General features: G+C 40.8%; 1 protein-coding gene across 25 annotated transcripts in view; it reads right to left on the bottom strand.

Annotated features, from left to right (window-relative positions):
* The window catches only part of tenm3 (teneurin transmembrane protein 3), a 1,793,546-nt gene that overhangs the window by 146,291 nt on the left and 1,627,879 nt on the right, over positions 1–19,376 (bottom strand). For all 25 annotated transcript variants that reach the window (XM_062982692.1, XM_062982693.1, XM_062982691.1 and 22 more), the window contains one exon: positions 10,041–10,163. In XM_062982692.1, the coding sequence (XP_062838762.1) occupies positions 10,041–10,163 (123 nt within the window). The remainder of the gene's footprint in view (positions 1–10,040; positions 10,164–19,376) is intronic.

Here is a 19,376-nt window from a genome sequence, read left to right as displayed (position 1 = left end):
CCAGTCGAGGAGAAACGCGTCTCCGAGACAGCCCGGAGTCGAGTTTGGAGGTAGTCTCGCTCCGAAGCGAGGAAGTTGAGCGTTCGAGGGGGAGGCAAAAAGGTCCAGAGCTGGCCAGCCCCAATCGTCGAAGACGGATTTCAGGATCTCGGGATCGAGACGCCACTCGTGGGGGGAGGTTGTTATTCTGCTAGAGTGTTTTGAGCCCCCGGAAGGTGAACTGCCGACAAAGTTATGTGTCTCGCTATGCACCATAGCCAAATGTCCATCGAGAGAGCCATGAGTTTTCTCGAGCCCGTACCCCCTTGTTTGTTGATGTAGTACATAGCTACTACGTTGTCCGTTTGGATCAGAACAGACTTGTGGGGAAGAAAGCGAGCAAACGCCCGGAGGGCTTTGAAGATTGATAACAGTTCTAGAAAGTTTATGTGGTGAGACCTTTCTTGGGTGGACCACAGGTCCCTGACGGTGAGGTTCGACATGTGGGCTCCCCACGCAAAATTGGAGGCGTCGGTCGTGATGGTGACTGACGGGAGGGAGGGATGGAAGGGAAGTCCCACACAAACGTTCGCTGGGTCCTGCCACCAACGAAGGGAGAGGCGAACGTGGTTCGGTACCGTGAGAAACATTGAGCTCGGATGCCGATGGGGTTTGAAAGAGTCTATAAACCATCTTTGGAGAGGTCTGAGACGTAATCTGGCGAAAGGGGTAACCATGACCGTGGAGGCCATGTGACCCAGAAGAACTTGGACCGCGTGGGCTCAGATCCTGCGGTTGCGGAGGAGAGAAAGGTGCTGTTGAAGGGCTAGGAACCTGTCCTTCGGTAGGGAGGCGGTTTCCGTGATGGAGTTGAAGAGAGCTCCGATGAAGCGGATCTCTGTGGTTGGGAGGAGTTGAGACTTTGAGACATTCAACTGAAGGCCCAGCCGTTGCAGGAGAGAAAGAGTCTGAGAGACGTGGTTTTGAAGGGATGAGGGGTCGGACGCGACAATCATCCAATCGTCCAGATAAGGAAAGACCATAATGCCTTGTTTCCTGAGGTGCGCTGCCACCACGGCGACCACCTTTGTAAAGACCCTTGGGGCCGTGACGAGGCCGAAAGGGAGAACTGTGAACTGGTAAGAGTGTCCCAGGAGCTTGAAGGAAAGGAAGCGTCTGTGGGATCGACGCACCGAGACGTGGAAATACGCGTCGCGTAAGTCTATAGAGGCGAAGTAGTCTCCTTGTCGGAGCATCGGGAGGATGGAGGCCACTGAAACCATTCGAAATTTTGAAGGCAGAATGAAGAGGTTTAGGGCCCGTAGGTCGAGGATAGGCCGAAGACCTCCGCCCCGCTTGGGAACCGTAAAGTAACTCGAGAAGAAACCTCGAGTGTCCTGCTCGGAAGGAGAAGGCTGGATTGCGCCCTTCGCCAGAAGGGAGTCGACCTCGGCGCATATTTCCGGTGAAGGGTCGGTGTGGAGGATGTGACCCGTGGGTGGCAAGGTTTCGAATTCCAAGGCATAGCCGTCTCTGACAATGCAAAGAACCCAGGCATCTGAGGTGATAGACTCCCATTCGCGGTAGAAAGGAGCTAGGCGGTCGAGAAAAGAACAGAGAGGAAGGATCTGGTCAGGGCCTAGGAACGGCATGGTAGTGGCAGTAGTAGTGGAGATAGAAAGATCCCCGAGAGAGTGGGCGTCAGGCCCGTCGTTGGGGTTGTGGCATAGCTGCAGGACCTTTGCCCCGACCTTTCGGTACCTGGTGCTGGCGGCGAGGTTGTTGCTGATGACTGTGGTGACTCGAGCTCGACGAGCGTCGAAACGGCTGGTGACGAAAAGGTTGAGGGTAGCGACGGTACCGTTGCGGGAACCATTGGGTCCGCTGAGCCTGAGGTTGATCGGTCCCGCACTTTGCTGCGAGAATCTTGAAGTCGTGATTGGACTTAAGTTTGTCATCAGTACCAGAATTGAAAAGGCCCTGGGTGTCGAAAGGAAGGTCTTCGATCACTTGTCGAGAGGAAGAAGAGAGTCCTGAGGACCGAAGCCATGCATGCCGTCTGATCGCGACCGCGTGGGCAATCATTTTTCCGGTGGTATCCCCGGTATGCTTAGCCATTTGAATTTGGTGGTGTGCGAGAGAGTCCGCCTCCTGTTGGAGGGTCGAAAGGACTGACCGGTCTTCGTCAGAAAGCTTGGCGAAGAAGGGTTGGGCTTTCTCCCAGAGGATCTGTTGATAAGCGCCCATGCAGGCCCCGTAGTTTGCCATACGGCAAAGGAGGAGAGCACCGGAGTACAGCTTGCGGCCTACCGCATTGAAACGTTTGCCCTCTCTGTCGGCAGGGGAGTTGGAGTGTCGACCCGACGGTTGGGAGGCCTTTACCACCATGGAGTTTGGGTCAGGGTGATGCTTGAGCCATTCCAAGGCTTCGTCATCGGTTCGGTACCAGGCCTCTATTTTCTTAGAGGTTGGAGGTATCGAAGATGGAGTCTTCCAAGATGCCTGGATTACGTCCAGGAGGTATGGAAGAAAAGGCAGCAAGGTGGCTGGCGGGGCTTGGGCTTGAACCCTCTTGAAAACGGGGTCGGTAACGGCCTTTGAAGTTTGTTTAATTTCCATCCCCAGAGCGTCTGCCATTCTGACCATCTGGTCGGAGAAAGCCCGAATATTATCCGTCGGGGAAGGTGGGTCGACCTCGTAGGCGTCGTGAGGCGGGGAGAGGTCGAGACCGAGAGAGACAACCGAGGCGGAGAGTATCGACTCGGGGCGTTCGATATCGGGGTCATCCTCCTCGGGCCCTTGAGGGGACCGGGGAGGAGAAACAAGCACAGAGTCCTGATGAGGTATTACCTCAGGAGCAGCGAGAGCCGGCTGTGGAGGAACGCCCTTGGACGCGGAGGCCTGGGCGGCGCGGGCTAAGCGCGTCATCTGTCTACCCCTCTCAGGTGTTTGAGCCGGGGGAAAGAGATTTTGTCGAGCCGGAAGACGAGATGGTGCCGGCTGGGGAGCCTTAATAACTGTCCTGACCGACCGGTTGGGGGAGGCTTGAGCGTCCGCATCCGAGGACTGACCATGAGGAGAGGAAGAGGAGCGGAGGCGTTGTGCTGGTTGGATAGGAGAGGATCTCCTAGAGGAAGGCCCAGAGGAGGGGACGTCCTTCTTCGAAGACGCTGAGGAGGACGACCTCTGGATCATTCGTTTCTTTGCTGGGGGTTGTTTCGACGCGACCCTCAGCGATTTTCCCAGCGTCGGGGGAATCAGGCACACAGCTGCCGAGTCAGATTGAGCCCGTCTGGATTCCTCCTGAGCCCTCTTGAAGGCAATCTTCATGGCGGAAGAAGATGGCGGCGAAGCCAGGCGGGATCGAGTGGAAATGGCCGAAGCCACCGAACTTGAAGTTGATGAAGGGCCCATCTTGCCCGACCGGGTGGATACCGTAGCGGTGGTCACCGTGCAGGGCGGTTTGGTCGGTCGCGGTCTCGAAGTTTTCGAGGTTTTAGAAGATACCGACGGAGCAGGCCTGGACGCCATCGAGGCTGAGGTGGAAGTGGAAGCCTCAGGAGCAAGAGTTTTTTCGTAAAGAGCTGCACGGAGTCTCGCAGCTCTATTTCTTCGGGCCTGAGCTGTAAAGGCCAGGCAAAAACGGCAGGTACCGACGACGTGGCTTTTGCCAAGGCAGAAAAGGCACTTAGCGTGGCCGTCGGAATCTGGAATCTTAGCGGCACACTGAGTGCACCGTTTAAAACGCGTGGTTGACATAAGAACGAAGAGTCCGAAGTGAGCTTTGCGGGGGAAAAAAAGGAACTGGAGAGCGGGCGCGGAGGGCGCCCTTTATACCCTCCGGGAAGAGGGGCGGGGTTACCGCCAAATTTCAAACTTTAGCTTGGAAGAGTATCCGTTGGAGCCTGCGCAGGCGCAGCGTTCTCCATTAGTGTGCATTCACAGAGTACACGAAGAAAAATGTATAAATCTTTTTCAATGCAAGAAGTCTGACATGCAGCATTTATTAAATACCTAGCTGTGCCCGGCCACGCGTTGCTGTGGCAAAGTATGGTGGTATGAGAAATAAAGTACTGAGGAATTGGTGGTAGTTAAGGTAAAGGGTAAAGGTTTTCCCCTGACATTAAGTTGAGTCGTGTCTGACTTCGGGGGTTGGTGGTCATCTCCATTTCTAAGCCGAAGAGGTGGCGTTGTCCGTAGACTCCTCCAAGGTCATGTGGCATGACTGCATGGAGCGCCGTTACCTTCCCGCTGAAGGAGTACCTATTCATCTACTCTCATTTGCATGTTTTTGAACTTTAGGGTTGGCAGAAGCTGGGGCTAACAGTGGGGGCTCTGTCCGCGCCTCTGATTAAAACCTGAATGAATGCTGTAATTAGGGAAAATGATTAGCATGTAATGGCCTTGCAGCTTTAAAGCCTGGCTGTTTCCTCCCTGAGTGAACTTTTTGTTGGGTGGTGTTAGCTGGCCCTGATCGTTTCCTGTCTGAAATTCCCTTGTTTTCAGAGTGGTGTTGTTTGTGATATTTTATGTGCTTCTACTGTCTGTGGCCCTCAGAAAACAGAGGATTTGCCAGACTTTGGTGATGGGAATACTTTGTTGGGAGGTGTTAGCTGGCCCTGATTTTTTCCTGTGTGGAATTCCTGTTTTCAGAGTGTTGTTCTTTATTTAGTGTTCTGATTTTGGAGATTGTATTGTTCTGTTTTATTATAGCACAGTAATTTTTATATATTCTATTTTAGTGTTTTTGAATACTTGGAGGCAGATTGTATGCATTTTCACGGTTCACAGCAACACAATAATAATAATAATAATAATAATAATAATAATAATAATAATAGCAGTAGTAGTAGTAGTAGTAATAATAATAATAATAATAATAATAATAATAATAATGACTTTGGTAATACACACTGCTTCACTCCATTGTCAGCTTCCTTTCTGGGAGAATCCTTCCTTGGGAGGTGTTAGCTGGCCCTGATAGTTTCCTTTGTGGAATTTTCATTTTTCCTGCTTTCAGAGTGTTGCTCTTTATTTACTGTCCTGGTTTTAGAGATTATATTGTTCTGTATTATTCTATCACAGTAATTATTCCATATTACAGTAGAATCTCACTTATCCAATGTTTTGGATTATCCAACACAGTCCGCCTTTTAGTAGTCAATGTTTTTGTAGTCAGTGTTTTAAATTCATTGTGATATTTTGGTGGTAAATTTGTAAATACAGTAATTACTACATAGCATTACTGCACATGGAACTACTTTTTCTGTCAAATTTTCTGTCATATATAATATGATGTTTTGATGCTTAATTTGTATAATGATTACCTAATTTGATTTTTAATCGGCTTTTCCTGAATCCCTTCTTATTATCCAACATATTCACTTATCCAACGTTCTGCCGGCCTGTTTATGTTGGATAAGTGAGACTGTACTGTATATTTATAATCTTATATGATCTGCTTAGAACTGGATTATATGAGGCCCCTTCTACCCAGATGGATAAAATGCACACTGAAGTGGATTATATGGCAGTGTGGAGTCAAGATATTCCAGTTCAAAGTAGATAATATAAGATTATAAATGGGTTATATAGCTCTGTGGAAGGGCTTTGAGTCCACACTGCCATATAATAAAATCTGATAATCTGTATTTTATAGGCAGTGTGGAAGAGGCCTAACTCTGCCTGGCCCCTGGGCTGAGTAGGTTGCTAGGAGACCAAGTGGGCAGAACTTAGCCTTCTAAATGGCAGCAATTGGATAAAAACAATTATTCCTTTCCCTCTAATTAGGACTTTATTTTTCTTTTCTTTTTGTTGTACCAACCTAGAGGCATGGATGATGGGTTGTGTTGTCAAATTTCAAGGTTGGGGGGGCCTGTAGTTTTGTTGTTTTGTCGGTCGCCAGGATTCCATCACTCTTTTATATATATAGATTGCTATGATGGATTTCTAGATCAATATGAGTCTTTACTTGATAGAAACATGAAAGCCTCTTTGTAAACATATGGTATAAGTTGAATGGAATAATGGGATAATTGCTCCAGAGCCAACTGAACCAGGACAGGAGAAAATCAGAATGTATTTTAGTTCCAAATAAATTTGACAGACACTTACCTAAACCTAAGATAAGATAGATTTTCCATAAAGTAGCCTAAATACTGGGTGTTGGACAATATTTAGAGATTGTAGGATGCACTGCCACTGACATATCTGCAGAAACTACATATTCTTGTTGCCCAGAGGATTTCTGGGAATGCTAAATCACTCCCAAACAAGATCTGCAATTCAGTGGAACAATGGAAATAAGAGCTCACTATTCATTTGGGCTCGGGCTGTGGCGCAGGCTGGAGAGCAAGTCAGCTGTAACCAGCTGCAATGAATCACTCTGACCAGGAGGTCATGAGTTCGAGGCCCGCTCGGAGCCTATGTTTGTCTTGTCTTTGTTCTATGTTAAAAGGCATTGAATGTTTGCCTATATGTGTAATGTGATCCGCCCTGAGTCCCCTTCGGGGTGAGAAGGGCGGAATATAAATGCTGTAAATAATAAATAAATAAATAAATTAGGCTTCAGCTACTCCCAACTGGCCATTCCTGCCAGATTCCTTACTTGTGGAGTTGCACTGGTTGTTACCTTTCTCCTTAGTCAATCTCACATATGCCTTTGTTGATCTCACCAGTCAGGTGTTTTATTACAAAGACTGGCCTTTTCCTTTAATAGATCAGAATGAGCTTTATAGGCAGAGGTCTCTCTGCTTAGAAAAAAGCAAAGAGAAGAGATGAGGGTGGAGAGAATGGAAGAAGAAATCAATTCAAAGATCCAGAAGGGTAACTGAGGTCTCTGCCATATGGTTTACTTTAAGTAAAGTTGCTGGTACTTGATCTAGGTGGACCGTAGGGCTTTATTTTCAGTTTTCCTATGTACTTGGACAACTCTTTCTGCTGCAACTCTATTCAAGTTAAGGAGAAAATAAATAAGGTGTGCTTTGTTTTATTTTTCAATAGATTTCAGGGAAAGCTCCCTTGAGAAACTGCTCATATTATTTTATTTACTTTGCAAGGAGGGAAAGGGCTCTTCACTGTGCTGCTCTGTATAAGGATAGGGGTTTTTTCAGTGCAAGAATATACTATCTTAATTATATATGGTAAATTAGTCAACTTGCTTGGGAGACAATGCAGTATTTAATTTCTAAAAAGAGAAGTGCATGGAGCAGAAGGGAAAAAACCCTTGTATTTGCTGGTGTGACTGTGTTTATTCCATTCTATTTTATTTCTATCCCATACTTCTCCTGGCAAGGGGCCCAAAGTGATTTGCAACATTGTGTGTGTGTGTGTGTGTGTGTGTGTGTGTGTTTGAGAGAGAAGGAGTAAGAGAGAGAGGAAAAAAGTAGAGGTAAAGTTGTTTTTGCTCACTGTAAATTAGTTCTACATTCCTAAAAGTGGTAGTAGCGGGTTTCCAGGACAAACATCGAGTTACTAAGCCTACAAGAGATGCTTGATTAATGTGTTTAACACATACTGTATTTGAGTTAATCTCCCAAGAATCAGTTTGCATAAATGTCCTTAAGTATTTTTTTTCTAACATGCAGCTGCTTTATCTCTGGGCCTTCCTCCTTCCCAAGCAGAGCTGAACATCAAGTGCCACTGGCACACTCCCCATCAGCCTTATTTTAATGCGGGAGTTCTTTTTTAAAGACAAAAATAATGTCTTCTTTTGCTGATCATGGTTTGGCAACAGCCTCAAGAGACCTCAAGAAATTTGGATCCCTTTGGAAATTCCAGTAAGCTAGGTATTGCTCAACATGTTACACAGGATATTCACTGGCTTCAGAGGTAATAATGTCAGCTGCTCACAAATCTTAGCCACTGTCCTTTTGCTCATCGCAGACAACACATTTTTTTACAGAACATTCAAATCCCTGAGGCTTGGAACTATCTCTTAACATTGTTCCCTTTCGTTCCATTCGCTGCTCATTTTATTTCAAAAAGTAGACAGTTTTGTTTTTCTCTCATACTGTGCAGAACATTTAGAGTGGAACTAAATCTTACAAAGAACAAACAGGAATCTGGCTGTAAACAACAATCCCATTATTTGCTTATTACACATATTTTAACCTGCCTTTTATCCTGGGATACCAGGTCAGTGCACAAAAAGCGCAAAAAACAAAATATGTCACAACAGAAAACAACATAATCATAAATAACATTAGAAGAATAAAAACAGCATAGCAGACAAAACAAATCAATACAACACTTCAAAACCTCTCTGAAAACAAATAACATGGGCCAAATTGATATCAGGGTTGCAATTGGTTAAGGATCTGTGGTAGGGTCATGACACAGAAGGGGTGCTATTGGAGGGAATAGTCCTAGAAGTTGGAAGGGTCTCATAGGCCATCAAATCACATCTCTTGCTTAATGCAAGGTTTCCAACCAACCATCCCCAGCCAGTAGCTACCCATCTTTTTGCAGACTCCACAACATATTTTGGCAATTGCTTCCATTGCTAAACTACTCTTACTGTCAAGAAGTTCCATGTAACTATCAATCTCCCTACTGCCTACATATACTTCGTTGGCTAAAGAACCTCAAAAAGCAACTTTCTATGAAGATCTTAAGAGACAGGCATATTGACATAAAAGGCGCTACAGGTATATTGTGTCCAAGCTTTTATAATAATTAAAGTGATCAAATACTATGACCCTTTAACGCAGACATTAGCAGTTTTAATCCCCTTTCAAGTCTCATACGGGATGAATGTATCAATAACAATAGTGAAAATCAAGTTCTATATAAAAATCTACATAGTTAGTCACAACTGAAGAATGTGGCAACCACAGCTGCTTGCAGAGTGTATATATATTCAATAAATGCACAAATGATTTCCTTCTTGTTCTTCTCTCTCTCTATATGAAGTCACCCACATAAGAATAGAGAGCATGGGTACTAAAAAAAGGAAGCACACATATGAAGCAAAAATAAATGCGAGGAGGTTTAAGGGACCATTGTTTTAAAGAAGATGTCTAAAAATGGTAGAGATGGGAAATTGAGTCATATCATTTCTATAATTTGGAATCCTGACAGACAGAAAAGCGAACAGGAAAGTGCTTCTATTTTCTTTTACAGTGACATGTGGGTCAGTTGTATAAGAAAAACAAATTTAAAGAAAATAGCACAGCAAATATAGCATTTATCAACCATTTAACTTTAGTTTTTCATTTAAAAGCTATTGATTTATTAGTCAAAAGTGCATGTGTTCTCAAAGGTTTAGAAAAACTTAAAGGACAACATCGGAAAAGTTAATAAAATAAAATCTTCTTACGTAGTTTGTGCTTTAAAAGCATCTTCAATAAGATTAATATATGACTTCAGTTTTATTTATTGCCTGGAAGGCGACAACTCAATATAATATCCTAAATACAATCTTCAAGAATCATACAAGGTGTGGCCCCAATCATGATATAGCTGCTCACTCCTATTTTGCACTATGCCTGAGCAGACTTGTCCACATTAGTTAGCAGTGATCCTAGAGTTTCTCATTAGACTTTTCCCCCAGACCTACCAAGTGGTTCTATCTTGAAAGGTGTACAAGCAAAACAGATTCTCCTTTGGGACCATGTCTCTTCCAAAACTGCTGAGACATTTCTGGAACCATTTTAGCAATAGATGAACTTGTAAATAAATATGTCGGACTACTAATTGCAACTTATTTGGCACTCAAAAGTGATTGACACAGCCTAGAACTCACATCTGACATCCCTGTCTAGTGGGATCCTACAGGGAATACAATATTAGTTAACTGTGCCCCTGTGCCATGAAATTAATTCCAATTCAAATTATTAGGAAGTTCTCTATTGTGTCAACACATTTTCACTTCTTCACATATATTAAAGGCACATAGACTCAAATATACAAATTTAGACAATATGACCTCTTTTTAAAATTCGTCTTTGCAATTTAAACAGAAGTACACAAAAATATTGACACTTGTTAGATAAAATAGGACTTTAAGAAACTTTACATACTGAAGAAGGAAAATAAATAAAAGTTACACGTTCTCTTACCATTTTCACCAGAAGGTAATGATACAGTGTGTGTTGGTACAGTATCCGAATTCACTTTCCCATTTTCAAATGTGTCATTTTCAGTCTGCTGTAACTGCCAGTTGAGGCCAAATAGATGCATTGCTGATGGTCAAAAAATATGTGGTTAAGTTAGGGAGGAAAAACAAATAACCCACACTGAACAGTTCATGAAATTTGTATTTTATAGATAATACCTTAATTTAATAATTTTAAAAGGTAACAATAGGAAATGTTTGTACTAGTATTTAATTAAAAAACATTTCCTTGGTTTAGGAAACACCTTAACTGTAAAGATGCAAAGCAGTCTTTAAGAAACAGTCACAAGTCAATACATTTTCCGTTTGATACACTCATGATTTTTAATTGCAGTGTTTTAATTCCTTTTCTTTGTTCAGCTGCTAAAATCCTGATTCATATTTTTAGTTTGTGACATCCTTGTGACAATGTTCTGATGTCATTCCTTTCTACTGCATAGCTACCACTTTGATATAAAATAAAACCACACTAACAAAAAAAATCCCCAAACATATGATATTTTTCCCAGAGGAGTAGTATCTTTATCTGAAAATAAAAAGCTTTCCCTAAAAAATCTACTTTTCCCCCACAGCAGGTAATATAACAGTGCGCATTGACATAGTAACATAAGTGATATGTGTATTCTAGCAATCAACAAAATGAAACAAGCAGTGAGAATATTATATAAAAGTTGTTTTAATGTTCTCAAGCTTTCATGAAAACTGAATTTGAAGATAAAACCCAGACACTATTCCACATACACTAATAAAGAGCTGCCAAGTAAAATCAACAGTTATGAAGACTAGGAATTTTTTTTTGGGGGGGGGGACGGGGACCTTAGACCAGTTTCCCAAGCATCTCAATGACTAGATTGTACTTTACTTCCAGAAATCTACCGTTTCATCAGTAACCAAGTGTCAGCACTTAAGACAATCTTTTTCTGCTTTCACTGAAAACAAAATTTGATCTTTACCATTTCTCCCTAAGTACAATTTCACTCTTTGTTTAAAAGAAGAAAGTGGAGAAATTTTCAGGGCAATGGAAGAGATGGAAAGGGGCCAAATGCCCCCGAAACGTCACAAAATATACTTTTGGGGTGGGAGAGAATAAAGCATATTTCCACTGCCCTGGTTATGTTTCAATTGTCTCCATGTTATCACAACACTGCACTTAATCAAGAACTGCCAGTGCTAGAATCAGAAGTTTTATCCAAACTAAAAAGCTGTAGAGATTTTATAAATATTCATAATTTTTGGTTTCTGTCCATTTTTCATTATTCACGAAAGTTCATTATTCTTAGTTCCTGCCCATTCACAGTTACTGACTTGTATTGCTACTTATGGTCATATGAAGGCTTCATAGTTTTGGCAATAAGCATATATGCCAAGTATCACTGTGCAATGTTCATTCCAATGAAGAGAATACCTATACAGATAGTGCTGGCCCTGTTGCCACTCCTCACATGTCTTCCCTTTTCAAGTCTTCCCTGAAAAAATTGGTAAAAGGAATGCTTCCACCAAAGGTGTAAAAAAAAGAAATGAAACTCTAAATTACCCATTTCAATCCCATGCTAATTGAAATTATTCCTTTAGTTGATTGGGACAATGATAGCAATGTTTTAGGATGTTGCAACTTCCATCACTATTAATGTAAAATTCTTTTCATTGTCTCCCCATTTTATTGCTACTTATATAACGATATACTTAAAATAAATCTGAAATAAACGTACAAAAGTATTTGCTTCAGATCACTGATTCTATGATCGATTTTTTTTGCACATCTTAATATTAATTCTTTCATGTTCCCAACATCAATCTCCTGTCTAAACATAACCACTTCTGGAATACTGCCAGAATTATCCCAGATTTTGAATGTACTTTACATGACTTTCCTACTGCTCTAAAATGTTTTATTGTTGCCTTAGTTTACTATGGATATGCAAAATCCCTGAGGCCAAATCTACTGTCAGTTATGCTGTCTCGCTATAATGGTTTCAATGCAACAACTCAAAGATTGATTCCCACTTGGGGGGTTCTAAATATTCATTACTCAAAATGTCTCAACTAGTCTGCTTTATTACTTAGCAGGGCTTTAGTGTCTCTGTTACTGTGAATGTCTTCTTACAGTAAACGTTGGCAACCACCAATGAATATTAATAATCACCAGCAGAGAATTATCAACATTTGCTTAAGGCGGCCAACAATCGCCAGTATCAGATATACACCATAATATCTCCACCCTTTCCAATAGTTACAAATATTTTAAAAAGGATTTGATGATGTAATTTTCTACATACAAATTAAACTGCCCTGCTTTATTTATTCACAGTTGGAACTGAGTCTCGTTGTAAAGTAGGAAGACAAAAACAAAATGAGACTACAGTGTACTACGAGGGTTGAATGAAAAGTAATGCCTTCACCTTCGTTACTTGGGTTTGGATGGGAATATTTTAATAAATCAAACACAGAAGTAATCCTTAGAATGTGCTCTTTAACTACCACTATTCACTTTTCCACATAATCACCAGACAATTGGATACATTTCTGCCAACGATGAACAAGTTTTCTGAAGCCATCACGAAAGAAATCAACACTCTTGTTTCGGCAACTAGCGTCTCACAATACCCATCATGCACAGATCTCCCGATAGCCAAGCAAAGCAATAATGTGACCCACACGTTCTTGTGAAATGCCGATTATGCTTGAAATTTCTCTCTGAGTGATATGACGATCATCCTGAATCAATATGTCAACCTTGTGCTTGTGAAACTTGGTGGTTGCTGTCACAGGACATCCAACTCTTTGTTTGTCATGCAAGTCAGATGTTCCCACCTCAACATCTTTAAACTTACTCATCCAACGACGCACAGTACTCACATCAACACAATCACCATAAACAGCTTGCATTCTCTGATGAATCTCCTTTGGGGTGACACCTTTTGCTGTCAAGAATTCAATGACTGCACGTTGCTTAAGTCGCATTGACCGACTGTCTGTGAAGGGTTCCATACTTCGCATTTTACAACACAACCGTTCAATGTTAAGGCTTCCCGCCAAATGGAACTGTGTAGGAGAGTCTACTGAACAAGCCGGTACCTGCCGCATACCAGTACTGCCATCTGTTGAGGAGTTACGAAGGTGGAGGGATTACTTTTCATTCAACCTTCGTATAAGGGAAATGACTGCGTTGAACATGAAGAAGAACTGCCATCATCTTTGTCTATTTTGCTACATGGCTCTTGCTTATGAAAGCTCATGCTATAATAAAGCCATTACTAAGTTGGTGCTTATGAAAGCACAACCATAGTAAGCCAGTTAGCCACAGTTAAACAATTACCCGTCTTTTTAAAAATAGTTTTTTTAAAGCTGCAGACAATGGGCTGTTCATTAGGTATAACTAATTACAATGTATTTTACTTGCGGAGAGAAATCTACACATCAAACACAGAGACATTATGTATGAACTTTATACCTCAATGAAATCTCTCCTAACTTATCTAATATGGCACTGTTATCTTATTTACTACCTGAAAAAAAAAAATCCTTGTGAGTATATCAGATCAATCAATTCATTTGCAGTTTTAGCAATGAAAGATTTAATCTTGATTGTATAGTTCCCATTTCTGTAGAAATGGGTTCATAACACAATCTATTAAAAGGCACATCACAAAGGAAATTGCTTACTGAGAATGGTGGAAGAAGATATGTCAAGATCCTAAGGTTTTCTACACTGTTCATTTTACAGATGCACATAAATAGCCAACAAAGAATTTTTCTGCTTGTTTTTATACCACCAAAAATAACAAGTCAAGTCAAGTTTTATTCGATGCTTAGAGCATAGCTCTTTCACATATAAGGCAAACAAATACATGAAAACCAGATTATTGAATACAAAATAAAACACACCATTAAAATCCTGTATAAATAATTAAAATGCTACATGTATCAATGTCGAGACTAGCACCTGCATAGTTAAAAACCAGGTAAAACCAAGTAAATTTAGAATTATTAAAACTTAAGCAGTGAACACTTTGGATATAAACAACCACTATTGTCTAAAAGCATCCCCAGCACAGTTGACTGCAATATCAGAAATTAATCTTTCCCGTATTTTCTGTGCTGCCAGGACAAAAACAGACACCTTGTGAGTAATCACAGGGTTAGTGTCAGCCAAAAGGTAGAAAATCTTTTCTGACACCGTATCGGTTTGAAGGAGATAAAGAATAGGTCCCAGGATTTTAGTTCTTGGCTCAGTATACAGAGGGCAGGAAAACAAATAGTGAGGCAAATCCTCAATTTCCTGGGCCCCGCAAATACATAAATGAAGAGCTAGATGTGTGCCCAGGTACCTACCTTCATAAATATAGATAGCATTTATTTATCTATACTGGATGCTTCCTGTGATATATTGGTTTGAATAACCTCACTAGTCTGATTTTCAGGAGGATTTATAGGGACGGGAATATCTTTTTAAAACTTGTCCCAAAAAACAATTAAGTATTATTAAAAATGTTTTTGAACATACACAATTATAGTTTATCCCCTTCAAATTAGTCTCTTTGTGATTGAATACAGCGACTCCAGCATTGCTGCCACTGTTCATAGCAGTGGAGGAAGTTTTTACTTGAGATGTTGTTCAACGCCCTCGTTCCAGCTGCCTGGACGTTTTCTAGTGTCCCAAAATGATATCCTTTGAGGTGGGTTTTGAGCTTGGGGAAAGAAACTGCAAGAAATTGCAAGGAGCCAGATCAGTGGGTGGGGAAACTTTCAGAATAGCCTTCACACGATCCACATTATTCTGTCCTTAAAGTTGAAGGGTGCTGGTCCAGACTCCTCAGCATTTTCGTCCACGAGAAGTCAAAAATACTATGCACTTTGCAAATGCACCAACTGCTACAAAGGCACGGAATCAACTGAGTAAGGACAAACTGTATGCCTGGGTTCCCCCTCCACTTGCCTCTTTTATTTCCTGGCACTTTTGCGCTGCGCAAAAAAAATAATTCCCATTACTTTTGGGACAGATCATGTACAAGTTGCAGTCGAATTGTCTCCTGCCTGCTGCTTTTAAAGCACTTTTACTCCTGAAAATAGTTACATATCTTCAATTATACTATCACTTTGGAGAAGCCTTGATATTTTTAAATATATTATTGTGGACGAAATAATTCCTCAGGTCAAAATAAGGCTACTATTCAGGCCTCTAAAGGCATGAATTGCTCCATTTCCCTCTTTCTTGCTTTTAGATGTTTGAATTGTTCTAACCTTACACTTGAACTCGTTCCTTAACAGAACTTACATCTGCATTTTTGGAAAGATGTGACGAATGATGGCTAAATGCTATATTTTGAAAAAGTAGGCTGAAACTAACAACAGTTGCTATGTATCTCTACCTAAAACACAATGCATGCCCCCTCTTTCTTCATAAATGTATAACACATTCTAGAAGGATTTCAATACAGGGAAGTTTTGCAACAATAGAATAATGCACATGGTAAATACATTAGGCTTTTGTTCTTCCTTTTTTCATTTTGAAGTAATGGTCAGTAGATATACATATATATATATACACTAGCTGTGCCCGGCCACGCGTTGCTGTGGTGAAGTATGGTGGTATGGGAAATAAAGTATTGGTAGTTAAGGTAAAGGGTAAACGTTTTCCCCTGACATTAAGTCCAGTCATGTCTGACTCTGGGGGTTGGTGTTCATCTCCATTTCTAAGCCGAAGAGTCGGCACTGACCGTAGACTCCTCCAAGGTCATGTGGGATGATTGCATGAAGTGGCGTTGCCTTCCCGCCAGAGCAGTACCTATTGATACACTCACATTTGCATGTTTTTGAACTTCTGGGTTGGCAGAAGCTGGGGCTAACAGTGAGAGCTCACTCTGGTCCCCCAATTCAAACCTGCGGCCTTTCGGTCCAGAAGTTCAGCAGCTCAGCGCTTTAACACGCTGCGCCATCAGGGGATATTATTTCCTAAAGGTTGTGAATATACAATATTTCTGATTGTTTTTTTTATCTGTTGGAGGCAAGTATGAATGCTGCAATTAGGGAAAATGATTAGCATGTAATGGCCTTGCAGCTTTAAAGCCTGGCTGTTTCCTCCCTGAGTGAATTTTTTGTTGGGAGGTGTTAGCTGGCCCTGATCGTTTCCTGTCTGGAATTCCCTTGTTTTCAGAGTGGTGTTCTTTGCGATATTTTATGTGCTTCTACTGTCTGTGGCCCTCAGAAAACAGAGGATTTGCCAGACTTTGATTATGGGAATACTTTGTTGGGAGGTGTTAGCTGGCCCTGATTTTTTCCTGTGTGGAATTCCCATTTTCAGAGTGTTGTTCTTTATTTAGTGTTCTGATTTTAGAGATTGTATTGTTCTGTTTTATTATAGCACAGTAATTTTTATATATTCTATTTTAGTGTTTTTGAATACTTGGAGCCAGATTGTATTCATTTTCACGGTTGACCGCAACACAATAATAATAATAATAATAATAATAATAATAATAATAGTAATCATAATGACTTTGGTAATACATAGTGCTTCATAGTGAGTAAACGGTAAACGGAGTAAACGGGCCGGCAGAATGTTGGATAAACAAATATGTTGGATAATAAGAAGGGATTCAGGAAAAGCCTATTAAACATCAAATTAGGTTATGATTTTACAAATGAAGCACCAAAACTTCATGTTAGATAACAAATTTGGCAGAAAAAGTAGTTCAATATGCAGTAATGCTATGTAGTAATTACTGTATTTATGAATTTAGCACCAAAATATCACGATATATTGAAAACATTGACTACAAAAATGCGTTGGATAATCCAGAACGTTGGATAAGCGAGTGTTGGATAAGTGAGACTCTACTGTAATTACTACATAGCATTACTGCGCATGGAACTACTTTTTCTGTCATATTTATTGTATAATATGATGTTTTAGTGCTTAATTTGTATAACGATTACCTAATTTGATGTTTAATCGGCTTTTCCTCAATCCCTTTTTATTATCCAACGTATTCACTTATTCTGCCGGCCTGTTTATGTTGGATAAGCGAGACTCTACTGTATATTGATAATCTTATATTATCTGCTTTGAACTGGATTATATGAGGCCCCTTCTTCACAGCTGTATAAAATGCACACTGAAGTGCATTATATGGTAGTGTGGAGTCAAGATAATCCAGTGCAAAGCAGATAATATACGATTATAAATGGGTTATATAGCTGTGTGGAAGGGCCTTGAGTCTATACTGCCATATAATCCAGTGCAAATTAGATAATCTGTGGAAGAGGCCTAAGTCTGCCTGTCCCCTGGGCTGAGTTGGTTGCGAGGAGACCAAGTGGGCAGAGATTAGTCCTCTAACTGGCAGCAATTGTATAAAAAGAATTATTCCTTTCCCTCTAATTAGGACTTTATTTTTCTTTTCTTTTTGTTGTATCAACCTAGAGGCGTGGATGATGGGTTGTGTTGTCAAACTTCAAGGTTGGGGGGGCTGTAGTTTTGTTGTTTTGTTGGTTGCCGTGATGCCATCACTCATTTATATATATAGATATACATTATATACAACCTGGGGATCACAACCAGACAAAGTGAAGACATCTGCCATTGCACTTTGCTACTCTGTTGGTGAATATGTATGTCCAGCATGGAATACATCTCACCATGTTAAAACAGTGGATGTGGCTCTCTCTCTCTCTCTCTCTCTCTCTCTCTCTCTCTCTCTCTCTATATATATATATATATATATATATGTGTGTGTGTGTGTGTGTGTGTGTGTGTGTGTGTGTATAATTTGATTTATGTGGTATATTACATCAAAAGTGGGAGAATATCATATAGGTAGATAGAAAAGTAGAGTGAGTAGCTTACAGAGGACAAAGAAAAGGAAGAAAAAAAAGGAATATATATATATATAAAGAATGAGCCATGCCACATTATCACAAGATGTCTATGTTCCACACCACGGGAGAAATTATACTGTTTAGCTGGAATTGCACCACCTGACATCTGCCGGGAAGTAGCAGCTAGTAATGAAAGGACCAAGGCAATGACATCTCCGGATTATCCCCTGTTCGGATATCAGCCAGCACCCCAACGCCTTAAATCAAGGAACAGTTTTCTAAGATATACAGAGATACTTGCAGGAACACCTCAGCAAGCGAGAGTCCAAAAGTGACAGGCTAAAACCCAGAACCTCAAGTCATGACTGATACCGAATGAGAGACTATTCCCTGGGCACATAGAAGACTGGGTGACTTGGAAGCACTGAACAAACTGCGCTCTGGCACCACAAGATGCAGAGCCAACCTTAAGAAATAGGGCTACAAAGTGAAGTCCACGACATGTGAGTGTGGAGAAGAGAAAAATAAAATGATTAATGGGTTGATTTTTTTTAATAAAAAGTAACCATTCCAAACTTGCATGGCTTATGTATATATACTTTATTTATTGTGTCAGAAGCGAACCGAGGGTACGAGTTGGAATGTATTTGAAAACACAAACAAAGTTTTAAAACTTGGCATTATACTAAATGTCCTTTGACCAGTAGCTGGCCACTTGGGAGTGCCTCTGGTGTTGCTATAAGAAGGTCCTCCACTGTGCATGTGGCAGAGCTCAAGCTGCATTGTAATAGGTGGTCTGTGGTTCTCAAGTGCAATGTATTACTCATGAGTAACAAGCAACGTAACATGTAACCAACACATTACTCTGAACATAATTGTTATACCCAGACAATCACTAAAAATGGTCTGCAAGCCTCTAGTAATGCTTTTATTATAACAGGTTGCTATCATGTAAAAAAAAGTAGCTGTAACTGTTAGTATGCTTGCAAGCCCCTTCTTATGCTCCAAACGTAATGAGCAAAACTCTTACTTTTTAAAGCTACTTCCAAACTTTGAGGCCAGAGACTCTGGCTCATTTTCAGATATGAATTCCCTTATGTCCAGATATTAATATATTTTCCATGATTTCAGTTTTCCAATATATACTCCATTGAAATAGCATTGAATTGAATTGAAAAAACAGTTTGGGATGTGCAATTTGGAAACATATATAGAAGAACATAGAGCTTTATGTTCTAAAAATTAGCTAATGGTTAAACCATTTTACAGAAATATATATTCAACTGAAATGTAATCATAACTGAATTCTTTACAAAAAACACAATGAAGAAAAATGTGCCAAAGAAACTAACCTGTAAAAGCTAATTTATAAGCACATTTTAAATATAGTTAATAATATAAAATATTTGCCACTAATAATGTTTAAAACAAATTTAAAAACCAAAAGAATAAGAAGCAAGCTTCT

This window comes from Anolis carolinensis, chromosome 5, assembly GCF_035594765.1.
Source record: "Anolis carolinensis isolate JA03-04 chromosome 5, rAnoCar3.1.pri, whole genome shotgun sequence".
NCBI lineage: Eukaryota > Metazoa > Chordata > Lepidosauria > Squamata > Dactyloidae > Anolis > Anolis carolinensis.
Note: the sequence above shows the minus strand (reverse complement) of the source record. Positions and strands in the feature narration are given on the sequence as shown.